The sequence below is a fragment of the Barbus barbus genome (genome assembly GCF_936440315.1).
Source record: "Barbus barbus genome assembly, chromosome: 3".
NCBI lineage: Eukaryota > Metazoa > Chordata > Actinopteri > Cypriniformes > Cyprinidae > Barbus > Barbus barbus.
Genome location: NC_136731.1, coordinates 12564461 through 12591466, shown reverse-complemented (window position 1 = coordinate 12591466; position 27006 = coordinate 12564461). Strand labels below are relative to the sequence as shown.

Here is a 27006-nt window from a genome sequence, read left to right as displayed (position 1 = left end):
GCTGCATAGCTGTTCACTATCTACATAGACAGCTACAAAGACAGATGAATCTCAGACAGAACCTCATAAGTGGCCATTTCGAAATGTTTGACATAGCCTTGTGAAAAAGAAGTGTTTTTATGTGCACTATAAGTGAATATTCAATACAAATCATTCAATAATATGTATAAAGAACTGTAAAAATTTGAAATGTACTAGAAAAAGTAATATAAATGAATAAAAGTCTGCTTAAGTGTATTTAGTACACCTTTCCTAATTCCATTATTTAAAAAGTAGTAATGTTAAATTCAAAGTTTTACAGTTAAATCAGTATGTTGTAATCTTATTAAATCAGTATGTTGTACTTGTAATCTTATTTTAAAGTACACTTGTTTTGATGTGTTGACTAACATAGTAACGCAACAAGTAAAGTACTTTATTATTATTTTAACTGAATTAATAATTGTAAGGGTAAGCAAAGAGTCCAATGAGCATGTGACAATAATATATATATATATTATATAATATATAAAATCATGTTATCCAATATTACAAGTATATTTTAAATGTAATAAATTTAAAATATATTCAAATCTATGACATACAAGTTGGACATAACCTCTTAAGACCCTGCGGCCTCATATGAGGACATTATATTTTAGTGAATTTCTCTGAGACTATACATGCCACAGTTTGAAGTCTGGATGTCCTGTACAGAGCACATTGAATGTTTGATTGAAAAAGGATTGAATGTTTCACCATGACCACTCCCTCTCCTTGGTCTTCAAATATGTCTGAAATTAATTTAGTGACACTCTTATGGAAATATGATAATATCTTGTAATTATCATTTACATCTGTCTAATTTTTAAACTGTGTGTCATAAATCAACCTCTCAGGAAAATGTTATGGGGTTTCAAATCAAAATATGACTTTCTGTTACGAAACAGGACGTTGATTTCATACAGGTCCTCAAATGAGGACACCGGGACTAAAAGCATGTTTATTGCACATTTTGGGAGCCATAACAAATGAATAGGGAAATAAATTATATTTCTATATTTCCATGAAATATTATATATTAGTAAGAAAAATTATTACTCCCATTATTACACTTCTTTTCATTACATGTTGCCCCAAAAATACATTATATGCTAATTAGATTTAGTTTATAGATACATTGTATATAATGAGAAAACCTGTTTATGGCCATTTTCCACACATTTTGCATAAAGAAAAAAGGTATATCGAATCATTCTGTTATAACATAGTTGAGAATCATCTTTTTGCCCTTACATGTTCATTCATGTCTTTTTAGTTTTTCAAAGAAATTGAGTCCCAATGTCCTCAACCAAGGACATAGCATAACTCATGAATAAAATATCATTTTTTTGTTTTTTTTTTACATTATTCTAAATGCTCTAAACAATTTAAAGACATGAAAAAAACTTTTTTCCTAAAACTTTTTTCTCGGGTCTTAAGAGGATAAGACAGAATTTTGTTTTACTTTTGGCTGTACACTTTAACCATAGTCATGTATTTACGTAATTGCTGAAATAAATAAATAATGGAAAAAAAAAATTATATATATGGGGGGAGTTGGGGGTTTGGTGCCTCGCTCAAGGGTCTCACCTCAGTTGTGGTATTGAAGGTGGAGAAAGCACTGGTTATTCACTCCCCCACCTACAATCCTTGCCAGACCTGAGACTTGAACCCGTGACCTTCAGGTTACAAGTCTTTATCCATTAGGCCACGACTGCCCCAAAATAAATAGCATTAAACTAAATACAGTACACTTTTTTCATTGAGTTTATCGGTGCATTGAGGGATTACCTAATAAATGAATTACACATGTGATGCTGCCTCAGATATTGGCCGATATCTTATAAAGCTCCATAATGTTGCCGCCTATCTGGCTGGAGCACACACGTGATGCCTTAATATGCCATCTACATAGGCAGCTAATTAGGTTTTGGAACAGAGTTGTATTCTCCACACAATAAAAGAGGCACTTCCTGCAGTGGAGGATGAGTTTCACACTATGCGCAGTGCTAACTAGATTTCTAGCCGTGAAAACTGTGGAAACATCAGCAGAGCATTCACAACTCTTCATAGAGTGCTTTGTAGAGCACAGGAGCATTAGATATCGGTCGCTGATCGATTTAAACCTTAGCAGGTCTGGCCTTGCACTGGACAAGACTCAAAAATAAGAATCGGGGTTAAACGGGGGGGGGGGCGTGGTCTGTCCTCAGAAACCATGGAAACCAAACTAGGTCACTGAACAAACTATTTTCAGTGATGTGTGTACTGTATATATGTGCTACATTTCCATATCAAAGATGCCGAAGTCTCTCTGCCTCTCCTCACATCTCCTTTAATTGGTTCCTTCAGAGCGAGCATCAGCCGGGACCCCTTCTACGACATGCTGGCCACCAGGAAGAGACGAATCGCCAACAAAAAGTGAAGTCTGCATCCAAACCACTTCCCCAAAAGCAACACACACTGCCTTCTGGGACGGCCTTTATGCAAGTGTGTGTTTGACGACCCCAGCAGCTGAAGAATTCATGTTTCTATGCGTATAAAAACACAGCTGTTTTGATCTGTTTGTATTTGCATGGATGTATACCTGGGTGGCTCACTCGAGAGTCCAGAGGAAGTTGTTTGTGATCTTTCACTACAGATGTCAGATAGAAAAGCCATTTATTTTAAGAGACTAGACCTATTTCGACGCCCAACGACCTGACGATGTGATCGCACAGGGCTCTGAGACAATAAGCCTTTGTGGCCGTTATCTCTTATGGTGCTAGAAGACTTCCTGTGTGCATGTGACAGCATTAGATGCTCAAATCGACGTTAATGATCCAATGCTAACACTAGGTAGCGGTCTGGAGTCAGCTGGACTGATTTCATGTTGTTAGAGTAAGAAACAGCAAATATGTAACACATACACTGCCGTTCAAAAGTTTGGGATGGAGTTTCTTATGCTGAGCAAGGCTGCATTTATTTGATCAAAAATACAGAAAAAAAAGCTAATTTTGTGAAATAGTATTGCTACTTAAAATAACAGTTTTCTATTTTAATATACTTTAAAATATAATTTATTCATGTGAAGCAAAGCTGATTTTTCAGCATCATTACTCCAGTCTCCACTCCTTTAGAAATCATTCTAATATGCTGATTTATTATCAATATTGACAGAAGTTTTGCTGCTTAATATTTTTTGGGACCTGTGATTTTTTCATAATAAAAAGTTAAAAAGAACAGTATTTATTCAAAATAGTAATTTTGTGTTACATTATACACTACTATTCAAAAGATAAAAAGTGATAGTAGAGACTTAAATTGCTAGAAACGATTTCTATTTTGAATAAATGCTGTTCTTTTTAACTTTTTATTCCTCAAAGAATCCTGAATAAAGTATCACATGTTCCAAAAAATATTAAGCAGCGTTGTTTCAACATTGATAATAAATCAGCATATAAGAATGTTTCTGAAAGATCACGTGACACGTAGACTGGAGTAATGGCTGATGAAAATTCAGAAATAAATTATATTTTAAAGTATATTAAAATAGGAAACCATACTAGAAATTGCAATACTATTTCTCAATATTACTGTTTTTTCTGTATTTTTGATCAAATAGCATTGATGAGCATAAGAGTCTCCATTAAAAAACTTAAAAAAATCTAATTGAATGGCACTGTATATAGATTTAGTTTCCGGGTTTCCACTATCTACTGTTACGTATGATGTGTTGATGTAATACCAATGAATTTGCTTGCTTTTCTGTTCTTATGACAAGTATAGGTAAATATCTTTTTATATTTATTTTCTTCGTGAAATGATTTTATTCTACTCATAATTGGTAAACTATAGATCTAAGTTATGTGTAAATACTGTAAACATTTGTCTTCTTTTTTTGTGTAAGTACAATCTCTGTAGCATATAAATCTACTGGCTTTTTAATGTTAGGCCCTTTGCTCAGCAGCCTTAAACTAATGTACTTCTGTCAGGGAAAAACACCTTGTGATTCTGGAAAATTAAGTTTTTTTTCTAAATCCAGTAGCAATTTATATGTGGTTGTAAAATAACAGCCCTGTCCAAGGGCGGAATACTATCTCCAATGCCCTTTGGGGCTTCAGATTAATTTTTATATGTCTGTATAAGCTATTGGTTGAAATGTACATGAAATATGAAAACATAAAACATTCATAAAGCTAAAACTTTCATGAGTGATTTTTTTCCTCACATCACGGCTATTTGATCCAATGTTGATCATACCTAACCCTTTTTTGAAATGGCTCTAAATCACATTCTAAGTATTAAATTGAATCTTCGGTGTATTGAAGTCACATGAACAGTGAAACGTTGGTTTTGAGAAGTCTAGAGTAAGTGGAGCTGGAATCAACAGTAGATAAAGGATGGCTAATGAAGAATTAAGAAACATGGATTAAGAAAAACAAGGAAAGTTTTGAAGTATGTTTAGATTATATCCATTGCACTGTAAATGCAATCTTTCTGACACTTACAAAATATGTAGAAAGCATCATCATACATCAGCTATGACAAAAAGACACAAAACAACATTTCAGATACAAAAAAGAGAGAAAAGCAACATTTGTTATGCTATGTGTTATGCTATGTCTTATCAAACGTGGATGAGCCAAAGAACTGTTTCATTTGTTTGGTTTTATATTCATAGCAGAAAAGAAATGAATTTTAAGTAAGCTGTGGACAACAATATAACATTACAATTCCATCACAAATATTTTTCTCAACTTTTTGTTGTATAAACTTAAAACAAGAAGTTGAGAAAAAACTCACAAATCTGCTGAAGCTGGTTGCCTTAAACTTTTAAGTTTGCCCAACTTTTTTTTTTTTTTTTTTTTACAGTGTACTTTGATGTGCTTCCTTTCAGATGTGCAATAATACATGATATTTGTGAGATTCGTGGTATATTTGTTAATTTGTATTTTTTTCTAGTATATTAAATCTATATTATATAGTATACTCATTTCTTTCTAAAGACATAAAAAAAATTCTGCACTTATTTACTTATTTTGTCAGAGCAACCTCTATACAATTTGATATGAATATATATTATATTGCATTGAAAACAGTATAATACACATTCATTTTGGACTATTCTTGAAAGCAGATTGATCTAGTTGAAGGCTAGTGTTTCATAATGGCTACAATTTATGTTTGTATAAGCACCATACATATTTACATTGATCAACACCCAGTTGTACATTAAACTTAAAAGATTATACATTTTAGCAGTTGTGTGAATCACTCCAGAGAAGAATACTCTACTGCCACCTGCTGGAACAAAGTCATTAGCTCACTACAGAACAGGAAAATGACAGTCATACATTCTATCAGTCAGTTCCCTTTCATAAGGCAAAGACACACCTATATGTTTCAAACCCAGTTCTGATGGGCACTGAACTTCAGCAGGGAGAGGAGGACACCTGGTCGTAGTCAGGGCACTTGAGCAGGGCAGGGTAGCTGGCGTTCATCTGGAGCGAGGTGTCGCTGGAGATGTCTGACGGGCTGCGTCCTCGTGTCCAGGCGTCGGGGTGAAGGAACTGACCCGAGTAATCGGAGCAGTTACTCAGGCGAGGTTGGTAGAAGCTGGGGTGAGGCTGGTAGATTTCCTCCGCTGTGTAACGCTTCATGAACAAGTAGACGGACATCACACCTGCAATCTGAACAGAGAGAAGAAAACATTTCCAATATATGCAATAAAAGTGGTAAATAAAAAATAAATGGCAAGTAGTTTATCATGGGATGCCAAGTGCCATTTGACCTTGACATGAAAATCAATGCAGATAGGCTCACAACAGTGATTTTAAAAGGAAAACAGTGAAAATACAATAGTGAAAGCAAACAAAAGATCTAACAAGAGTACTGTAGGTTGTCGCTTCACTCCAAAGTGCACAATGCACTGAGCAATGCTGACGTATACGTCAAGTAAAAAGCCTTAACTCTTTAGGCCAGTGGGAGATTTTCAAACTTTATAGGAATGTTGCATGTGCAATACTCTATTAACCAAGATTCAGAACTTACAGTATGATAAAACAGTAAAGTGAAACAGTAGATATTATTCCACAATAAATGTTTCAAACAGTAGTATAAGTGTACATCATTCCAAGTTCAAGGATGTGAAAAGCTAAAACATCCTAGTTTGTCATCTAGTAATTATGATAATTATGAAATGGCATGCTGCATTGTTGTCGCATAATCATTACCTAATTTAGTTTGTCACATGACCTCATCATATTGCATGGTTAAATCAGCATATGGCTTTTAATTATTATCCTGGAAATTAAAATAGTTATTTTGCATTTTTTCCAGTTATCTTTAGTTCTGTCATCAGTTTAATTAACCCTTGAGAAAAAAGTATAATTGAAAAAAAAAAAAGATTACTTATTACGGCTAGAATTTAAAAGAATATACTTTACTGAACAAAATGTAATGTTTTCAGATTCTTAATTGAATGTTATTTGCACATAAATGAAAATGTATTATAGTTTGCATTTATATTAAATACAATTAGAAAAGGCAAGCCAAGTTTATTTATATAGCACATTTCATACACAATGGTAATTCAAAGTGCTTTACATAAAAGGAAGTAAAATAATCATAAAAAAAATATCTAAAAAAGGTTTAAAATGATTTAAAATGAATTTAGAACAGTTAAAAATAAAAATGATTATACATAAAATACAGTGCAGTTAGTTCACATGTAGCACAGTGCTCATTCAACAAATGCACAGCTAAACAGATGAGTTTTGAATCTGGATTTAAATGTGGCTAATGTTTTAGCACATCTGATCTCTTCTGGAAGCTGGTTCCAACTGCAGGCGGCATAATAGCTAAAAGCAGACTCCCCTTGTTTTGTGTGAACCCTTGGTATTTCTAACTGACTCGATCCTAATGCTCTCAACGTCAAATGCAGAAATGCTAATTCATGCATTTATAACCTCAAGGTTAGACTATTGTAATACTTTACTGGGTGGTTGTTCTGCACGCTTGATCAACAAACTACAGCTGGTCCAAAATGCAGCAGCTAGAGTCCTTACTAGAACCAGGAAGCATGACCATATTAGCCCGGTTCTGTCAACACTGCACTGGCTCCCTATCAAACATCGTATAGATTTTAAAATCTTAATTACTTATAAAGCCCTGAATGGCTTAGCTCCTCAGTACCTGAGCGAGCTCTTATCACATTATAGTCCTCCACGTCCACTGAGTTCTCAAAACTCTGGCCGTTTGATAATACCTAGAATATCAAAATCAACTGCGGGCAGTAGATCCTTTTCCTATTTAGCACCCAAACTCTGGAACAATCTACCTAACACTGTTCGGGAGGCAGACACACTCTGTCAGTTTAAGTCTAGATTAAAGACACATTTCTTTAACCTGGCTTACACATAACACACTAATACGCTTCTATTATTCAAATCTGTTAAAGGATTGTTAGGCTGCATTAATTAGATCAACCGGAACCGGGAACACTCCTCATAACACACAATGTACTCGTTACATCGTAAGAAGAATGGCATCTACGCTAATATTTGTCTGTTTCTTTCTTATTCTGTTTCTCAGTCCGTGTCCGGATCAGATGGTGAATCGGCGCCGGGAGATGATGTCTCCTGGATTAGCCCCAGGGACATATCCCCAGTGAAGACCTCAACTTAAAATACAATAAAAATAAAAATAAAACAAAATAACTATAATAAAATACCTAACTACATAATACTATTATTGTTAGAAATTGCAACAATATAAAAATAGAAATATAATACATTTATACATTTAAAATTTTAATTAAATCAATAATTAAACAATAAATAAACAATAATATCCTGGCTAGAGGAGAACTGCCCCCCCGTCTGAGCCTGGTTTCTCCCAAGGTTTTTTTCTCTATTCTGTCTCAGAGGGAGTTTTGGTTCCTTGCCGCTGTCGCCTCTGGCTTGCTCAGTTGGGGACACTTGATTTCTAGCGATTATCGTCAATTTGATTTCACTGATATTATTTAAACTAAACTGAGCTAGACAATGACATCCCTGAATTCAATAATGAAATGCCTTTAACTGAAAATTGAGTGTTTAATCTTATTATTATACATTACTGACACTCTATCTTCCAATGTGATACTGTTAAGTGCTTTGACACAATCTGTATTGTTAAACGCGCTATATAAATAAAGGTAACTTGACTTGACTTGACTAATGATCTGAGTGGTCTGTTAGGTTTGTAATAAGTGAGCATATCTGCAATGTATTTATGTCCTAGGCCATTGAGTGACTTATAAACGAGTAAAAGTACTCAATCCTAAATGTAACGGGAAGCCAGTGTAAGGACCTGAAGGCTGGTGTGATATGCTCAGATTTTATGGTTCTAGTCAAAATCCTGGCAGCAGCGTTCTGGCTGAGCTGCAGCTGTCTAATGGTCTTCTTGGGAAACGCTGGCGAGGAGACCATTACAATAATCCACCCTGCTGGTGATAAATATATATATATATTTTTATATTATTTATATATATATTTATGCATACAGTATCAGTATATGGGAGAAAAGCCTTATAAGCTTATCAAAGACATGTTTAAAATTGTGACTGTGTGTGAATTACTTGCAGTTAATTTTTCAAACTGAAAATGCAGGTTCAGTGTTCAGTATTCAGTATTCAGTAAGTATGCACTGTTGCATAATTCTCATTTTGAAAAATGCATCTGGGTATGTTATGCTCAATGCATACTGTACATACAGCAACAGAAAGAGCAGTACTGAACACAGTCACTGCAGATTTTATGCCAAACTGAGGAAGATTAAATTATAGCATGTGGTAATCTTTAGTATTTCACAAAGAGAGGTAAAATTGTACTGAACTCTTTGACATTCCTTTCATCTTACATTTCTTTAAAGTTAGACTTAAGTTATGCACCAAACAGCGTTTGAATGGAGTCACTACATTAAACTTTCAGGCTGAATTACCGGCAGAGAAATTCAATCCAGTGCGAATGCCCTAATAATGGAGAAAAGTGAGAGAAGAATGACAGTAAATGGTAGCGTCTGAATGAAAGAGCTTTTTACCTCAGTGAGCAGGAAGGAAATGGCAGCGAATGCAAACGACCAGCCGTACTTATAGCTGAAATACGCCTCATTACTCTTGGTCCTGCTGAACATCTCGTCATTTATGCTGGAGATGTAGAGCACCAAACCAACCACCAGAGACAGACCTGAGAGACAGACAAACATGAGTCTGACAAATGAGACGTGTCAGACTGACAGAGGAGGAAGTGGAAGAGGAAGCGTACCTGACAGGATGAAGAAGATCCCAGAGACAAACGCCAGTATGGTGCGATGGGGCCGGATGTGTCCGATATTGTTCAGCACAAAACCAATGAACATAAAGAACAAACTGACCAGGGGGAACGGTGTGGCCGAACGAATCATCTCTGAAAAGATATAAGAAAGAGCATTTGATAGTAAGTGTGAAATTGTGAGTATAAATGCCTGTTCACACCAAGAACAATAACTAGTGAATATATAGTGACTATAACATAAAGTTTTCAAAACTGTTCTAGCCCTAAGACATCAGGAAATATATCATTGGAACTACAGTGGTAAAACCTAACAAATATTCTAACTAATGTGGTTGAGTCAACTTTACTGTCCAACTGTACAAATCTAGTAATTTACACACTATGCTAGGTTAAGATAAGTTAAGATAAAGATAGTACCATTATGTCAAGAAAAATTGCGGTGGGGCAATCTTAATAGAAATTTCCCCCACTTCTGCAGTTATCTTTCCCTTAGTTGCATTCACTTATTTTCTAAAGTCATCTTGAATGTTGTTAAATTGTCAACTAAACATTTTGTGAGAACATTACATAAGTTGACTACATGAATTTATGTTGTTTCTCTAAAATGGTTTTGTTTGAAGCCACCATTATTTTTGTATTTTGGAATTCTCCTCTATTAAAAAAGAATAATTGAAACTTAGCTAGAACACTGACTAATTTGATGTGGCAATGTAAAGTTATGATTAATAAAATTGCACTTTTAACACATTTATTATAAACGTCAATTTTATTGTGATAAATCTATGGAAGCCCGAAGCACTGAATTACAAAAAAAAAAAAAAAAATTTTTGACTTTTTTTCACAGAATTGTGAGATATCAAGTCAGAATTGCGTGATATAGAGTCAGAATTGCAAGATATGAAGTCAGAATTGCAAGATATGAAGTCAGAATTGGGAGATATGAAGTCAGAATTGCGTGATATAGAGTCAGAATTGCAAGATATGAAGTCAGAATTGCAAGATATGAAGTCAGAATTGGGAGATATGAAGTCAGAATTGCGAGATATGAAGTGAGAATTGCGAGATATGAAGTCAGAATTGCAAGATATGAAGTCAGAATTGCGAGATATGAAGTCAGAATTGCGTGATATAGAGTCAGAATTGCAAGATATGAAGTCAGAATTGCAAGATATGAAGTCAGAATTGGGAGATATGAAGTCAGAATTGCGAGATATGAAGTCAGAATTGCGAGATATGAAGTCAGAATTGCGTGATATAGAGTCAGAATTGCAAGATATGAAGTCAGAATTGCAAGATATGAAGTCAGAATTGGGAGATATGAAGTCAGAATTGCGAGATATAAAGTCAGAATTGCGAGATATAAAGTCAGAATTGCGTGATATAGAGTCAGAATTGCAAGATATGAAGTCAGAATTGTGTGATATAGAGTCAGAATTGCAAGATATGAAGTCAGAATTGCAAGATATGAAGTCAGAATTGGGAGATATGAAGTCAGAATTGCGAGATATAAAGTCAGAATTGCGAGATATAAAGTCAGAATTGCGTGATATAGAGTCAGAATTGCAAGATATGAAGTCAGAATTGTGTGATATAGAGTCAGAATTGCAAGATATGAAGTCAGAATTGTGTGATATAGAGTCAGAATTGCAAGATATGAAGTCAGAATTGCAAGATATGAAGTCAGAATTGCAAGATATGAAGTCAGAATTGGGAGATATGAAGTCAGAATTGCGAGATATAAAGTCAGAATTGCGAGATATAAAGTCAGAATTGCGTGATATAGAGTCAGAATTGCAAGATATGAAGTCAGAATTGTGTGATATAGAGTCAGAATTGCAAGATATGAAGTCAGAATTGTGTGATATAGAGTCAGAATTGCAAGATATAAAGTCAGAATTGTGTGATATAGAGTCAGAATTGCAAGATATGAAGTCAGAATTGTGTGATATAGAGTCAGAATTGCAAGATATGAAGTCAGAATTGTGTGATATAGAGTCAGAATTGCAAGATATGAAGTCAGAATTGTGTGATATAGAGTCAGAATTGCAAGATATAAAGTCAGAATTGTGTGATATAGAGTCAGAATTGCGAGATATGAAGTCAGAATTGCGAGATATAAAGTCAGAATTGCGAGATATGAAGTCAGAATTGCAAGATATGAAGTCAGAATTGGGAGATATGAAGTCAGAATTGCGAGATATGAAGTCAGAATTGCGAGATATGAAGTCAGAATTGCGAGATATAAAGTCAGAATTGCGTGATATAGAGTCAGAATTGCAAGATATGAAGTCAGAATTGTGTGATATAGAGTCAGAATTGCAAGATATGAAGTCAGAATTGCATGATATAGAGTCAGAATTGCGTGATATAGAGTCAGAATTGCAAGATATGAAGTCAGAATTGCAAGATATGAAGTCAGAATTGGGAGATATGAAGTCAGAATTGCGAGATGTGAAGTCAGAATTGCGAGATATAAAGTCAGAATTGCGTGATATAGAGTCAGAATTGCAAGATATGAAGACAGAATTGTGTGATATAGAGTCAGAATTGCAAGATATGAAGTCAGAATTGTGTGATATAGAGTCAGAATTGCGAGATATGAAGTCAGAATTGCGAGATATGAAGTCAGAATTGCGAGATATAAAGTCAGAATTGCGAGATATAAAGTCAGAATTGCGAGATATGAAGTCAGAATTGCGAGATATGAAGTCAGAATTGCGAGATATAAAGTCAGAATTGCGAGATATAAAGTCAGAATTGCGAGATATGAAGTCAGAATTGCGAGATATGAAGTCAGAATTGCGAGATATGAAGTCAGAATTGCGAGATATAAAGTCAGAATTGCGAGATATAAAGTCAGAATTGCGAGATATGAAGTCAGAATTGGGAGATATGAAGTCAGAATTGCGAGATGTGAAGTCAGAATTGCGAGATATAAAGTCAGAATTGCGTGATATAGAGTCAGAATTGCAAGATATGAAGTCAGAATTGTGTGATATAGAGTCAGAATTGCAAGATATGAAGTCAGAATTGTGTGATATAGAGTCAGAATTGCGAGATATGAAGTCAGAATTGCAAGATATGAAGTCAGAATTGCGAGATATAAAGTCAGAATTGCGAGATATAAATCAGAATTGCGAGATATGAAGTCAGAATTGCGAGATATGAAGTCAGAATTGCGAGATATGAAGTGAGAATTGCGAGATATAAAGTCAGAATTGGGAGATATGAAGTCAGAATTGCGAGATGTGAAGTCAGAATTGCGAGATATAAAGTCAGAATTTCGTGATATAGAGTCAGAATTGCAAGATATGAAGTCAGAATTGTGTGATATAGAGTCAGAATTGCAAGATATGAAGTCAGAATTGTGTGATATAGAGTCAGAATTGCGAGATATGAAGTCAGAATTGCAAGATATGAAGTCAGAATTGCGAGATATAAAGTCAGAATTGCGAGATATAAATCAGAATTGCGAGATATGAAGTCAGAATTGCGAGATATGAAGTCAGAATTGCGAGATATGAAGTGAGAATTGCGAGATATAAAGTCAGAATTGCGAGATATAAAGTCAGAATTGCGAGATATAAAGTCAGAATTGCGAGATATGAAGTCAGAATTGCGAGATATGAAGTCAGAATTGCTTGATATAGAGTCAGAATTGCAAGATATGAAGTCAGAATTGTGTGTTATGAAGTCAGAATTGCAAGATATGAAGTAAGAATTGTGTTATAAAGTCAGAATTACGAGATATAAAGTCAGAATTGTGTGTTATAAAGTCAGAATTGTAAGATATAAAGTCAGAATTGCGAGATATGAAGTCAGAATTGTGTTATAAAGTCAGAATTGCGAGATATGAAGTCAGAATTGTGTGTTATAAAGTCAGAATTGTGAGATATATAGTCAGAATTGTGAGATATAAAGTCAGAATTGTGTGTTATAAAGTCAGAATTGTGAGATATATAGTCAGAATTGTGAGATATGAAGTCAGAATTGTGAGATATGAAGTCAGAATTGTGAGATATAAAGTCAGAATTGCGAGATATGAAGTCAGAATTACGAGATATAAAGTCAGAATTGCGAGATATGAAGTCAGAATTACGAGATATAAAGTTAGAATTGTGTGTTATAAACTCACAAGTCTGGCTTTTTTTCTCAAAATTCCGTGATATAAACTCACAATTGCGAGTTAAAATCGAGTTTTGAGGGGGAGAAAAAGACTGATATGTTCTCAGAATTGCGAGCTTATATCTCACAATTATGACTTTATCAATTATGAGTTTATATCAAGCAGTTCTAAGAAAAAAAGTCAATTGTGAGACAAAAAGTTGCAATTACATTTTTAATGTTTTATTCAGTGGCGGAAACGGGCTTCTATATAAATCAGACTAATAATGCGGTTGATGTATTTCCCCTTTTACTGTGACAGTATCAAGTGCCTTTAAAAATATTAGTGACATCAACATTTTGAACACAAAACAACAATGGTAACAATTAAAATTATTTTGATAGTAAAATTCTGAATATTACAAAACATTTTTGCTGTCTTTGTTGTGTCAGTGTAATAATAATAATTAGTTACATTTATATAGCACTTTTCAAGGCACTCAAAGTGTTTTACATACAAGGGGGGCATGTCCTCATCCACCACCAGTGTGCAGCATCCACCTGGATGATGCAACAGCAGCCATAGTACACCAGAAAACACACCAGCTTACTGGTGAAGAGGAGACAGAGTTATGAAGCCAATCAGTGTATGGGGATGATTAAAAGGCCATGATGGTCAGAGGCCAATGGGCAAATTTGGCCAGGATAACACCCCTACTCTTTTTCGAAGGACATCCTGGGTTTTTTAACGACCACAGAGGGTCAGGACCTCGGTTTAACATCTCATCCAAAGGACGGTGCTTTTTACATTATAGTGTCCCCATCACTATACTGGGGTGTTAGGACCCACACAGACCACAGGGTGAGCACCCCCTGCTGGCCTCACTAACACCTCTTCCAACAGCAACCTAGTTTTCCCAGGAGGTCTCCCATCCAGGTACTGACCAGACTCAACCCTGCTTAGCTTCAGTGGGCAACCGGACTTGGTCTACAGGGTGATATGGCTGCTGGCAAATTTCAGGTAAACATAACTTACGTTTTTAGCCATTAAGTTTATTTACCTTTTTTAAGGCAATGGTTTTCCTCACTTTATTTCAAATGAAGTAAATTAACCACGCTTTAACAGTGACAAAGTTTTCAAAACTGTTCTAGCTCTAAGACAACAGGAAAGATATTGTTGCAAACACTTTCAGAACGATTTATTTCAGCCAATGACTGATAAAAACACTGACAGCCAATTAAAATCTTTTCTTTTAGCGCACGCTGTGATTATGTTCACGCTGAAGCTTATATTTAAAATAAAGAACATTTTCATCTGCTGATGTGTGTGCACGTTTAACTTAATATAACACTTGAGTAATTTTTATAGTAATTAACCTTAAAAATCCTTCGTTCATTAGTCAGTCTATATTGGTCGTGCTGTTTGTTTTTATGTGCAGCCAAAAAATGGCGGTTTCATTGAATTCAAATGCTTGAATCTCTCAGCACTGTCTTGCTGTCCATCAGCTCAGACCCTCAGCAGGGTAATTACCAGCACATTGACAGGACGGCGCACCGAAATAAACTCACCTTTCAAAACTGACAGCTAATAACCACCCATTGCGTTAGCTATACAGTTTGGATTGTATAAGCAGTTTATGCAACTGGATTTGAATATATTATATGGATTTTAAATTATGGGGGTTGTTCTGTTCTGACAGCAATGCTAATGGAAAAGCAGCTGCAAATTAACCATAATAATTGTGCAGAATGGTTAGGATATTTAGAATGACTTCATGGACTGGTTGTATGACATGCCCTCATCCTCAAAAACCATAAGCAAAGAAATTACTGTCTATTTACATTAAAGGTATACATTACCCCCCAAAAATGAAAATTCATCATCATTTACTCACCCTCAAGTTGTTCCAAAACTGTATGAATTTCTTTCTTCTGCTAAACACAAAATAGGATATTTTGCAACCAAACAGTGTTTGGTCTCCATTGACTTACATTGTATTTTCTTCCATATGGAAGTCAATGGGTACCAGCAACTGTTTGGTTACCCACATTGTTCAAAATATCTTATTTTGTGTTCAGCAGAAGAAAGAAACTCACATAGGTTTGGAACAACTTGAGGGTGAGTTAATGATGACAGACATTTTTGGGTGAACTATTGCCTCAAGTACAAATAGTTTACCTTGTCGGACCTTTACCACAGGCTGCTTTACTGCACTATTTAAACTATTTTTTACAATACTTTTTTTTTTTTGCTGTTCACACTTGGTGTAAGCAGCATCTATTGCTATTAAAAACATGATTTGTGGCAATTGCACGGTTTTGTGCAATAAATTACTTGGCCTTTTTACACCTGCTAACTTAATGTGTTTTTACTAATCGGATTTGTTAAAATGGTTCCATTTTCACACGGCCACATAAATGTCTTTCCACAAAATGGATATAAATTCAATCCTCAATTCCCATGCTATAGGCAAATTTAGATATGCACTCTATTATATTCAACATCTAAGACCACAATAGGAAAGAGAGTGGCACTGGTCAAATAATTCAGTCTCACTACCTTTTAATGAAGATGACTGTGTGTTGAGCATCTGCGACTTACTTTCAGTTTAAAAAACGCACTTAAGTGACCAGATGTAAACAGGCCCATTGACTCTCAAAAGAAAGAAATCTCTGAATTTAGTCATATAGAAACAAAAATCCAGTTAACTCTGTGTCTTGAGGTAAAACCAGTTGAGAATCACTGTCATAGGTTTTGCAGAAGTGCTTGAGTGTGCAGTGATTTGACTAATATGTTTGTCATGAAGGCTCAGTTTAATCACTTACTCAGGACACTGACAGTAGACTCACTGGTCAGCTGAACGCTCATGGGCATCACATACTCGATGGTGAAGCAACGCCCTCTCTCCTCACCTGAGACGGAGAGATCACAGAGACGTTATTATTACTCTGAGGTTGTGCTTTCAACTAACAAGGTTGTGTTTGTGTTTCATTTCATAGTACAGAACAGGGCTTTGTTCACACCGATCATATTCACAACAATAATCACAATTAATATCACGATTTCTAATAGATAATTCTAATGATATTCTAATGATATTTTTACATTTGATAATACATTTTTAAAATTGTGTATGGCAGGGACTCAATTCTATCTTATGGTTTGGATGGAAGAAAATACATAACATGATTTTTTTCATTTTCAACTTTAACAGAAAGAAATGAAAACAATTCTGTATATTATTTTGAGGATTTCTTTAAGAATCTTCTTCTGTTTGGCTGAAAGTTTGGATTACACAGCCTTTACACAGACAATCTATCACATTATGCTCATGCTAGTCTAATGCTAGGCTAACGTTTATCTTGCCCTATAGACCTTAACTGTAACAATACTGTACACACAATTTGTTTTTACAAATTGAGCCGCAAGTCAAAGTCACATTATGAGAACTCACAGTATGTCACACATCATACATTTGCATAGTTTAGGTTGTGATAACTTTTATTTTAATTCTTGTAACACTTTTAAAGGGAAAGTTCACCCAAAAATTCAAAGTATGTCATTATTTATCATGTCTTTCCAAACCTATATGGCTTTCTTTCTTCTGTGGAACACACACACACACACACAAAGATATTTAGATGGGTTCTTTTTTGTCCAAGTTAATGATGACATAATTTTCATTGTTTGGTGAACTATCACTTTAAGGACTGTCATCTGTGAGTTAAAGATCGGAGTCACTGACACTTTCCTCATGTGGTGCGACCTACAGGATCATGATATCTTAGTCAGTCTCATATCACATTTGCACATCCAACACTATAACAGCAGTGCAACCCTCTCGCATCAAAGCACAGAAATAATGTGAGACCTCTGGACTTCTGAAAGTTTTGGGTGTTTTAAAGCAGAAGGCCGTCCCTGTAGAGCTCAAACGACTGCTCACATCTGTTCACAGTCACGCTCAATTTAACCGGCTATAAACAGCGTGGGTTTGGACCAAACTCAGTCCAATCGTGCGCCCACATCTTCACACACACAGAGCGCATTCTTTCACTGAGACTAATGAGTGTGTTAGTGCCACAGCAGGTCGTTGTTTGCCAATTCAGAGGAGTGTGAGCTCAACATGGCATCTAAACGATAACGAAACATCCTGTCTCTTGTGGATAGACCTCCTCAATAGAGAAGAACACATTCCATCATTAAACACGTCCAGAAAATTGCCATGGAGATGTCAAGGGAGGGCACAAGCATAGAGCTGAAACATTTGTAATCAGACAAGAATGCCTGACCAGCCAAAAACAATGGCGTAAACCAATAAACCCCTTTGAATGCATGAAGTGTATTGGAATGAACTAAAATGCCATTTGCTGAAGAACAATTTACAATACTCACAGTAAGAACTTATCAAACACCATACAAAATAAGATTTTAATACAATTTTTAATGTTTTTCCAACTCAAGAGGATAAAGTGATCTTTTCATCATGCTGAAGCAAAATCACTCTCTGGGTGTTTGTTAACATTCGCTGGAATATCTCGTTGTGTATTATTGTGATGTAGCTTAATTTCTGGGCGTTTTATTCACACAGTGATCTCAATTCACACCATCAAGGAGGAAACATTCACAACGGATGGTGTCGTGACAAGGCGTGTGAACACCAAGGAACCTCAACCAAAAAAAAAATCTGCAGTGAACAGAAATATCTACACTCAAGAAAAAAAAAAAAATCACAACTTAATCATTTAATTAATTTAAATGAATAAATAAATAAACAAACAAACCTTTTCTGTATACCAAAAAACAGAATGTAGGCTACACTATTTAATTTGACACCCTGATTTGATGTTTCTAATACTAATGTTTTTCTTCTAATCTATTAAAATAATAAATCAAATAAAGCTTTGTTCATCTTCTGAAATCAGCACATTAAATATTCTTTGTGGCAGTATGGAAACACGCAATACAGACTTTTTTTCTCTCACAATTCTGACTTATTTCTTGCGGTTCTGATGTCTTTTCTCAGATTTGTGAGATATAAACTCACAATAGAGAGCTATAAAGTCCAATTCTGAGGAAAAAAAGACTTTTCTTACAATTACGAGTTTATATCTCGCGATTATAACTTTATAACACGCAAATGAGACTTTATATCACACAATTCTGATAAACTCACAATTCTGGCCTTTTCTGTTTTATCAGAACTTTTATCAGAATTCTGGGGGGAAAAGTCAGAACTGCGTGTTTGTATAACAGAATTCAAGGGGAAAAAGTCAGAAATGTGGGCTGAATAGTTGCAATTACCTTTATTATTTTATTCAGTATCGGAATAAAATAATAATCCATAGAGTTGACTTATTTCTTGCGATTCTGATGTCTTTTATCAGATTTGTGAGACATAAATTCGCAATAGAGAGCTTTATAGAGAGTTTTATATCTCGCAATTATAACTTTATAACACGCAAATGTGACTTTATATCACACAATTCTGTCTTTTTCAAGTTTACTGTATATCTCACTTTTCTAAGAAAAAAAATCTGAACAGTTTATATATGAAAGAATTCAAGGGGAAAATGCCAGAATTGTGAATTTATATCACAAAATTCAGGGAAAAAAAGTCAGAATTGTGAGTTTATATCAGAACTTATGGAAAAAGTCAGAACTCTGATATTTTTATCACGGAATTCTGGGAGAAAAAATCAGAATTGTGAGTTTATATAACAGAATTCAGGGAGAAAATGTCAGAATTGCAAGTTTATATCAGAATTCAAGCAAAAAAAGGCAGAATTGTGAGTTTTAATCACGGAATTCTTGGGAACAAAGTCAAAATTTTGAGTTTATATCACGAAATTCTGGGGAAAAAGAGAGGATTGTGAGTATATATCTCAGAATTCAGGTATAAAAGTCAGAATTTTGAGTTTTTATCATGGAATTTTAATTAATTTAAAGGGAGCGCTCTTTGCATGCTGTATACGATAATATATTCAGAATTTAAATAAAACTTGTTTTTCATGCTTGACAAGTGACCATAGCTAACTTCTACACTACATAGATCAAGATAATAATTTCAGAAGCACAGTGATGTGATTCTGCAAACCGAGCATGGTCCAAACGCAGGATTAAAAGGGTTATTAATTATTTGCATTGGCTGCCACGCCAAATCATGCACCTGCTTGCTTTTCTGTTTAATTTAAGTGTTAGTGAATTATTGTTAAGTGTTACCCAAATAATGCATTTTGTGCGTTCACTTGAAATAGCCATGTACTAGAATCAGCCATGTACTTACCTGCCAGAAAACAGACTCTCCAGAGGCCGGAGTGGATGGACATGCGTATGTCAGTGCTCTGGTTCAGAGGCAGGATGACACCCTCCTCTAGGTAGAGCCAGTAGTCAGTGCTGACGGCGATACCCAGCAGCCCCAGACTGCATACCGCAAACACACTGCTGAGCAGGGTCAGAGCCTTCCTCCCGCACGCGCTCATGCCACTCAGCCTTCCGCAGGGGGCGCTCACCACACAAGCAGATAATCTGAGGGAAACGCAGATGCAGTGCTGTCAATTTACAAAGAGCTGCTGACTGTAAATCAGGCGGGCGTCAACTTCCATCTCTGGCAAATCTGACACATAATGAATCATGACGCGCCTTGAAAACGAGATGAGAATCAACATCCTTATGGAAAGTGTTTGCGGAAGCATACAGATGCAGCTGAAATGCCAACAACACAGCTCACAATGTGAGATTGACAAGCAGCACATTCAGTGAAAATTCACACAAAGAGAGAGAAAATCGTTCAGTTGTTTCTGGACAAAAATACACATGCACACTCATGCATTTTCACATCTGTGCATGTGTCATCTGAGCACAGCTGGAGCCGCTGAACATGTGTGAGACACTGATGCACATTGCAATATGACACCGAATCACGCTGCTTGCTGTGTGGCATTGCAAAACTGATATTAAGGTGACATGTCACATATGAATTTTCCATATGAAGTATACCTGTAACTCAGAATGTGAGAATGTCCATTGCTGCTGTGATGATGCACCTGTTTAAAGAGGGACACATTCATGAGCTTCTTTACATTTAATGACAGATGTGGAGCATTTACTGTTCAACCAGTTTAGCCAAAAAACTAATCCACACAAATCCACATTTGGGTTTACCGTCTTATATGGCATATGTAAAACTCTTCACTTAAAAGTTTATAAAGAATGATAACCGTGTCCCTCACTTTTTGAGCTGAATAACAACACTTGTTTTCTGTAGAGCTGCTTTATAGTTGAATTGAGTGTGTTTCACAGTTGAACTTTGCAATATCAACACTTTTACTAAAATTAACTTTGAATTGCATTTAGATGAATAATGACTTCTGTAGAGCTACTTGGCTGAAATTAAATTAGTCTCATAAATTATTTTGCAGCATTAGAACTGTTATTTTCCTGTTTATTTCTATACAGCTACTTTGAAACAGAACTATGAATTGACTTGGACAGTGGTTTGTCTCAAAACTGTGTTGTTTGGCTTCATTTTTTTATATGTGTGTTTGTTTATTACCAATAGCAATGCAGACTATTTAGTTTTTTTTTAGTTTTTTTAAAGAGCCAATTTACCATTGCTGTTAATAAATGAATGTGCTGTATTATTACTATGCAGTACAACTGGTAGTGTAGAGTATAAGAAAACTTCACAGATATCAGAGATATCTTTCTGTCATTTTTGTTTATTTTTATAATGATGTATAGCAGCAACTATTTCTATTTATTGCAAATGACAATAACTAGTAACCATGATAATTTAGCTGAAACTATGGTACCCATTGTGCATTTCTGCATGGGCGCACAGCACTTTGGGACATCAAGTGCGCACAGCAAGAGAATTCCAATTCATCAGTCTAGTTGCAGCTCACTATGTTTTGAGACACAGCTTTTATCTTTAAAATATATTTACATTTTCTCCGCTTTTACTGGTTTCATCACTGTAAACAAAACGTGTCTCTCTGCACATGTTGCAGCAAATTGACTGAGTTCTGGACGTTATGTTCCGCGCACAGCTGCGTTCTCGTTATTATAAACATGCAACCAATTAAGCAATTTAAAACATTTTAATACTTTTAACACATGTACACTATATGAACCATATAACCATATTTAAAGCACAAATTTTAAACACGTTTTAATATATTATATGCAATGTGTAAATCCCACTAAGTATATAAAACCATGCATCTGTGTTGACATGCAAAAAAAAATAAAAATAATAATAATAACATCAACTGTATATTCCTTCATCTGCATTAAAAAGATGGTAAATTACCTGAAGGATGTTGTTGATGAGAGTAGATCTGAGTGTAATCCAGCTGTGGAGTGAAGCAGCTCCTCTCAGCGCAGTCTGACCACGAGAATGAACAAGAGCCAGCGTACGTGTGTGTGTGTGTGTGTGTGAGTGTGTGTGTGTGTGTGAGAGAGAGTACGTGCGTCGCTGGTGCAGGTTAACTAGTCTGTTCATTCAAACAATTTGTTCAAATTAAATGATTCACTATTCAGTGATTCGTCATCGAGTCATCACTCAAAACTACAAAAACAGTCAGAAAATGTTCAACTGAGGAACTTTGTTACCATCGGTTGTATTTTTGTACTTAAAGGCAAACACTATTATTTATTTATAATTATGCAATTATTTTTTGCTCTCGGACGTTTGCATAATCTCCTGGTCTTTTTGTTAACCCTGTGATGAACTGGCCTCCTGGTCAGGGTGTTTCTATGGGATAAATGGTAGTCTGTCCTTTATTAAAAATATACTGCGCCATCAATGTAGTCAGATTCAGAACAAATGACTCTTATGTGCTGGGTCTTTTTTGGAGAATAAAAATAAAAAGTATGCAGAGTATCTAGGTTAGTGTAGTGCAATTCACAAACAAAGACTCACAAAGAGTTGCCTGATTGAATCACTCTGACTGAAAAAGTTAGTATACTGTATTTTCAGTTTTCTGAAAATGCTGAAACTTATCACTGACTGGCATGGTAAGCATTCAGTCTTTAAAAAAAAAATTTCACATAGAACAATATGCTGCAAATAGGCTATTTATTAACTTAATTGGCACAAATGACAGTCACTTACTTGAAAAAGACCCACTCTTCTTTTTTTTAAGATTTATTTTTGGCATTTATTCTTGGCATTTTTAGCATTTATTACAAGAGGACAGTATGATGACAGGAAGCAAAATGGGAGAGAGACAGGGGGACGAGATTGAGAAAGGTTGACGAGCTGGGACTCGGTTGGTTGAGGCACTGAACATTATCTTATGGCTGAGCTATTTAGCTCAGCAGGTACCTGTTTAAATTACAAAATCATTCTTGTTATGGGTTCACTCAAGTGCAGCAGTGTTCTCCAAGAGAAATCTTTTTTTTTTTAAAAGAGAGATATCTTCATCTTCTTTCTCTATAAGGGTGTACTGAAATACTACATACAGTATACTGTACTGGCTTTAAATTATTTCTGGGGAGAGATTACATTTTGACCTTATTTGATTTATAACAGTGAAGTCCTAATTTGGTCAGATATTGCATTCAATTGTACTGTTTCAGAACCCCATTTTAGCCCTTTTTGGGATTGAAAAAGCCCTTGTGCTGTACTTCGAACTTTATTTGAGAAAGAATGATGGTCTCTTACAAAGATAACTGTTTATGTGTTAACTGTCGTTTTTAAGTGTATTAATTTGCTTTATCTTATCATCTGGCCCTGTTTCATTTTTTCAATGCGTATTCCTTAAAAGTACTCAAGTATTGTTAATGGAACCCTAAGGAACAGGCATCATTAGGAGGTATCAGAACCAGAATCAGAGTTGAATTCTTTATGATTACCATCTTTGCTTGTCTCGGTACTGTGGGGAGTGTGTGATAAAGGACCTTAGACTTTGGTTTCTTCACTTGACAATAAACGCGGAACACACAACTCTATTATATATTATTTATTCACCACACTTACTTATAATTTTTTTCCATTTCAAATTTGCACATATCAGACCTGTACACACATAATTGTCTATATTATATATTGTGTTTTTGCTGTTTTGCACATTGCCTATTTGTATATTATTCTTTTATTATCAGTGTCCTGTCCTGTTGCTGTCTTTCTGTTACACCGTGGAGCTTCTGTCACTAAATCAAATTCCTCGTATGTGTAAACATACTTGGCCAATAAAGCTCATTCTGATTCTGATTCATTTTGAAGAACTAAAACACGGACAATATCAGTTTTGTCATACATTTATTTATACACATTATCCTTCACAAAGAACAGAGGGACAAAATTTTGTAAAGAAAAAAACAAAGATGAGTGATTTAACTTTAACACTGTCCTGGAATCCATAATTTCATAATAATAATAATAAATATATATTTATAATTCCTGATAGAATCTCTAGTAAGAAATGGCTGGGTGGAATGTTCATATTCTTCAAACGTCCATGGAATGTTGGAATGCCACCTCAACATGCAGAAAAACCACAATCAAACACGTGAACATTACATTCCCAAATTCTCTCAATGTGAGACACTTGTGTAAACCTGCATCCCGCAAGACAACCACTTAAAAGCTTTCTGAAACACTTCATAAGAGGACCGGCTCTATTTCCACTTGTTCATCATGCATCCATTTACTTCCGAATGAATGAAGAAATAAACATCTGAAATATCTACTTGTTTTTTCTTCCATACACAGGGGCTTCAAACATCAGGTCTATTCAATTTCTAAAATACATACTGAAAAATGACAGAGCAAAAAATGTGCTCATACTGATGAATCAGTGGTGAAATTCAACTATGGTGCAGTATTTCCACCCAGGGCTTGGCACAAGACTAGAGCCCAAACCGAGCAATCTAATGTGTAAATACAGCATTTCTGAGGTACTATTTTTTACTAGAATACACAAAATGATGTCTGAAGTGTGGTAAAACTGAATTCCTCATCTTTACCCAGTTGTCATTAACAGATCATTCAGACAGAGTTGCTCAGCAGAGGTCGGAATCTACGCATTACAGAGTCTAAATCTTCATCCACAGACTGAAACTAAACAAGAACAAAAGCAACAACAAAAAGGAAGAGAACTGAGGTGGGACAGATATGGTACTCGGTGTGACAATCATTCCATGCTAGAGGACTCCGGATTCCTGGAATCATGCAACACATTTTTCATGCGCCGATTTGCCCCACATGCACACAGCAGCTGCGGTACAAACACACATAGAGTATGTAGGAGCACAGAGCCCAGTCAGTCTACATACACTTATATACTATCAGCATAGAAAACAGAGCAGGTAAATACAAGAATTACATGTAACAAAGGTTTGCAGATACCAAAGCTATCTCAAATTAGCCAAACTAGTCTTTTTGGATCGTCTAAACATAGAAACCATCTAAGTTAGTAAAAGCACATTCAGTTCTTAGTATAAAATCTGCAGGATAATGTACGCCTTCTCTGTATTTACAAAAATCTTGGTATATATATATATATATATATGGTGTACCTTTAGTGTAACAGTAAACATAGCGCTCTACATAAAAGTACTCACAGAGCAGAAATGCAAGATGATCGTAAACTAAGACCTAAAATGATAAAAATATCCGATATATACTGGAAAGCTCCCTTTGATAAGAACATGTAGTTTAACACGAAGAGTATTGATCACCAAAGGACAGAAACACTACCAGAGACAGGGTTATATTAGAAGTTATACATAAATGACCTCCCACCCCCCTCCAACATTTGACAAAAAATCATGTTGGGCATTAGGGAGTCATACACTGTGATGATTTATATGAAAAGAAAGTGTATTTGAAGACCATTAGGAGCTTTTGCATTGTGGCATAGTTTTTATGACAGTTATGCACATTTTAATTACATTAATGTTTTTTCTGCAATTCTTTGTTCTCAATGATTTTCAGTATGTCAAATAATTACAGTAAAAGCAGCATAAACCATAAAACTACATACCTAATGTACACTGAATAGTACATCTTCATTTCACATTTTTCCACATTAACGTAAGGGTAAATAAGTCTGATTTTTAAATTAATTAATTAATTGAGCTTTTAGAGTAAAGGTGCTTAACAGTCAGGAAAAGGTCACAATGCGAAAAATAAAATAAAATGGTTTTAAAACATGATTTCTTTAGCAAAGAAGAATTTCTGGGGTGAAATATGTCTTTGACGTGGTTTTGACAGGGTTTTCGTCTCGTTACATGTTCTTTATATTGTAGCAGTGGTAGTTTTCTTTAGCATAATATGCAGGTGTTAAATCAAATACCACATTTATTTCTTTCAGAAGAGACTCAGTTTGGTTTGAAATGTTTACTCTTTATCAGGTCCAGGCAGAATCTGCAGACATTTGTTTGTGCTGATCATGACAGAAAATGTACAGGATGGATTTAAACATGGTAAAATATGTTCAATAAAACATTTAAATGAAAAAAAAAAATCATTCGATTATCTGAAGTATTTCATAAAAACAAACGTGCAAGCAGATGAGTATGACAGCTGATCTAATTCTGTGGAAATCTGCAGGATTCTGCAGACGCGTAGGCCTGCGTTTTACCAACGAGGATTCACAATTCATACATTTAGAGCGAGAGAAAGGGTTGTGTATATGTTGAATATGTAGGAACCAGGCGAGCAGGCAGTGACGGGATTGGAAGTTGTCATGCTAAAACTCGGGGAGCGATATGGGTTCAAGTTTCAGCCCAAGATAAGGGACACCACCAAGAGATCTAGTAGGAAATCAATATGCATATGTAGAGCTGGATATAAAAAACCTTTTGATGCAGTTCTATTTTGGCACTCCTATAACAAGATTTTTTTTTTTTTTAGATTTACAAATATATAATTCAGGAACATTAGAAATGGCAGTAGAGAATATAAGGAATAGGACACAAAAACCTGTTTCATGTCAGCATGCTTCACACACAAACAATCTGAGGACTGGAAAAAGGGATCGTTCATTATCATGTATCATTATCATGTTTTGTAAAACATACTGGGCCTACACATAACATCTATCTGCATGCAAGCATTAGATGAACTGCCATTACTTGTGAGGACATTATCACTGTGTTTCAAGAAGCCTAGAGAGCTGCCTCTCTGTCTACTGCCTACCCAAGCAGCATCCTAACCAAGATGGAACCTCATAAAATAATAATTTGTCAGGAACGAGTCTGCGCTGCCTTAAAATGCTCATGATATATTTCCCTTCTCCGTTCTAACCCCCTTCTCCAGCCCTCCTCAGTTCAGTTATGTTCAGATAAAGGGTATTCAACTGTCTACAAAGATTTGGTGAGTTCATAAATAACATGGATGTTGTTAGTTTGAGCTGGACGGGCGGTCCTCTTCTTCATCGGGCCGTCTCATACCACACTGTGAAGCGACGATGGGTGGATGAACTCTGGGTTTATGTAAGAGAATCCAGCGAATTCGCTCTGGTCGATGTTGGCGATTACCAGTTGGTCTGGAGGGGTCAGCATGGGCTGCGTGCGGGTGAAGAATTTGTCAAAGTTCTCCGCCGCTTTGCCGCACTGTGAAAGGAAGGGGAGAAGAAA

At 35.5% G+C, this 27006-nt stretch overlaps 3 protein-coding genes across 4 annotated transcripts in view; 1 reads left to right on the top strand and 2 right to left on the bottom strand.

The window, feature by feature from the left end:
• The window catches only part of LOC306846206 (cytohesin-3), a 48567-nt gene extending 44369 nt beyond the window's left edge, over positions 1–4198 (top strand). Inside the window, exon 13 of the mRNA XM_079379371.1 lies at positions 2371–4198. Coding sequence (XP_079235497.1) covers positions 2371–2443 — 73 coding nt within the window. The 3' untranslated portion in view covers positions 2444–4198. The remainder of the gene's footprint in view (positions 1–2370) is intronic.
• Positions 4199–4452: 254 nt separating this feature from the next.
• LOC306846225 (voltage-dependent calcium channel gamma-5 subunit-like) lies at positions 4453–21819 on the bottom strand. 2 transcript variants are annotated; one of them, XM_079379443.1, is made up of 7 exons: positions 21731–21813; positions 20416–20462; positions 19703–19944; positions 16245–16331; positions 9306–9446; positions 9082–9227; positions 4453–5690 (listed from the first exon to the last, which is right to left on the bottom strand). In XM_079379443.1, exons 3-7 carry the CDS (start codon positions 19896–19898, stop codon positions 5433–5435), a joined length of 828 nt encoding a protein of 275 aa, XP_079235569.1. In that variant the 5' UTR covers positions 19899–19944; positions 20416–20462; positions 21731–21813; the 3' UTR covers positions 4453–5432. The 2 variants fall into 2 exon arrangements, with proteins under 2 accessions (XP_079235569.1, XP_079235570.1); XM_079379444.1 differs by lacking the exon at positions 20416–20462 and having other exon boundaries at positions 21731–21819.
• A 3444-nt stretch (positions 21820–25263) lies between these two features.
• The window catches only part of LOC306846029 (protein kinase C alpha type-like), a 192112-nt gene continuing 190369 nt past the window's right edge, over positions 25264–27006 (bottom strand). Inside the window, exon 17 of the mRNA XM_079379099.1 lies at positions 25264–26982. Within this exon, the coding sequence (XP_079235225.1) occupies positions 26815–26982 (168 nt within the window). The 3' untranslated portion in view covers positions 25264–26814. The remainder of the gene's footprint in view (positions 26983–27006) is intronic.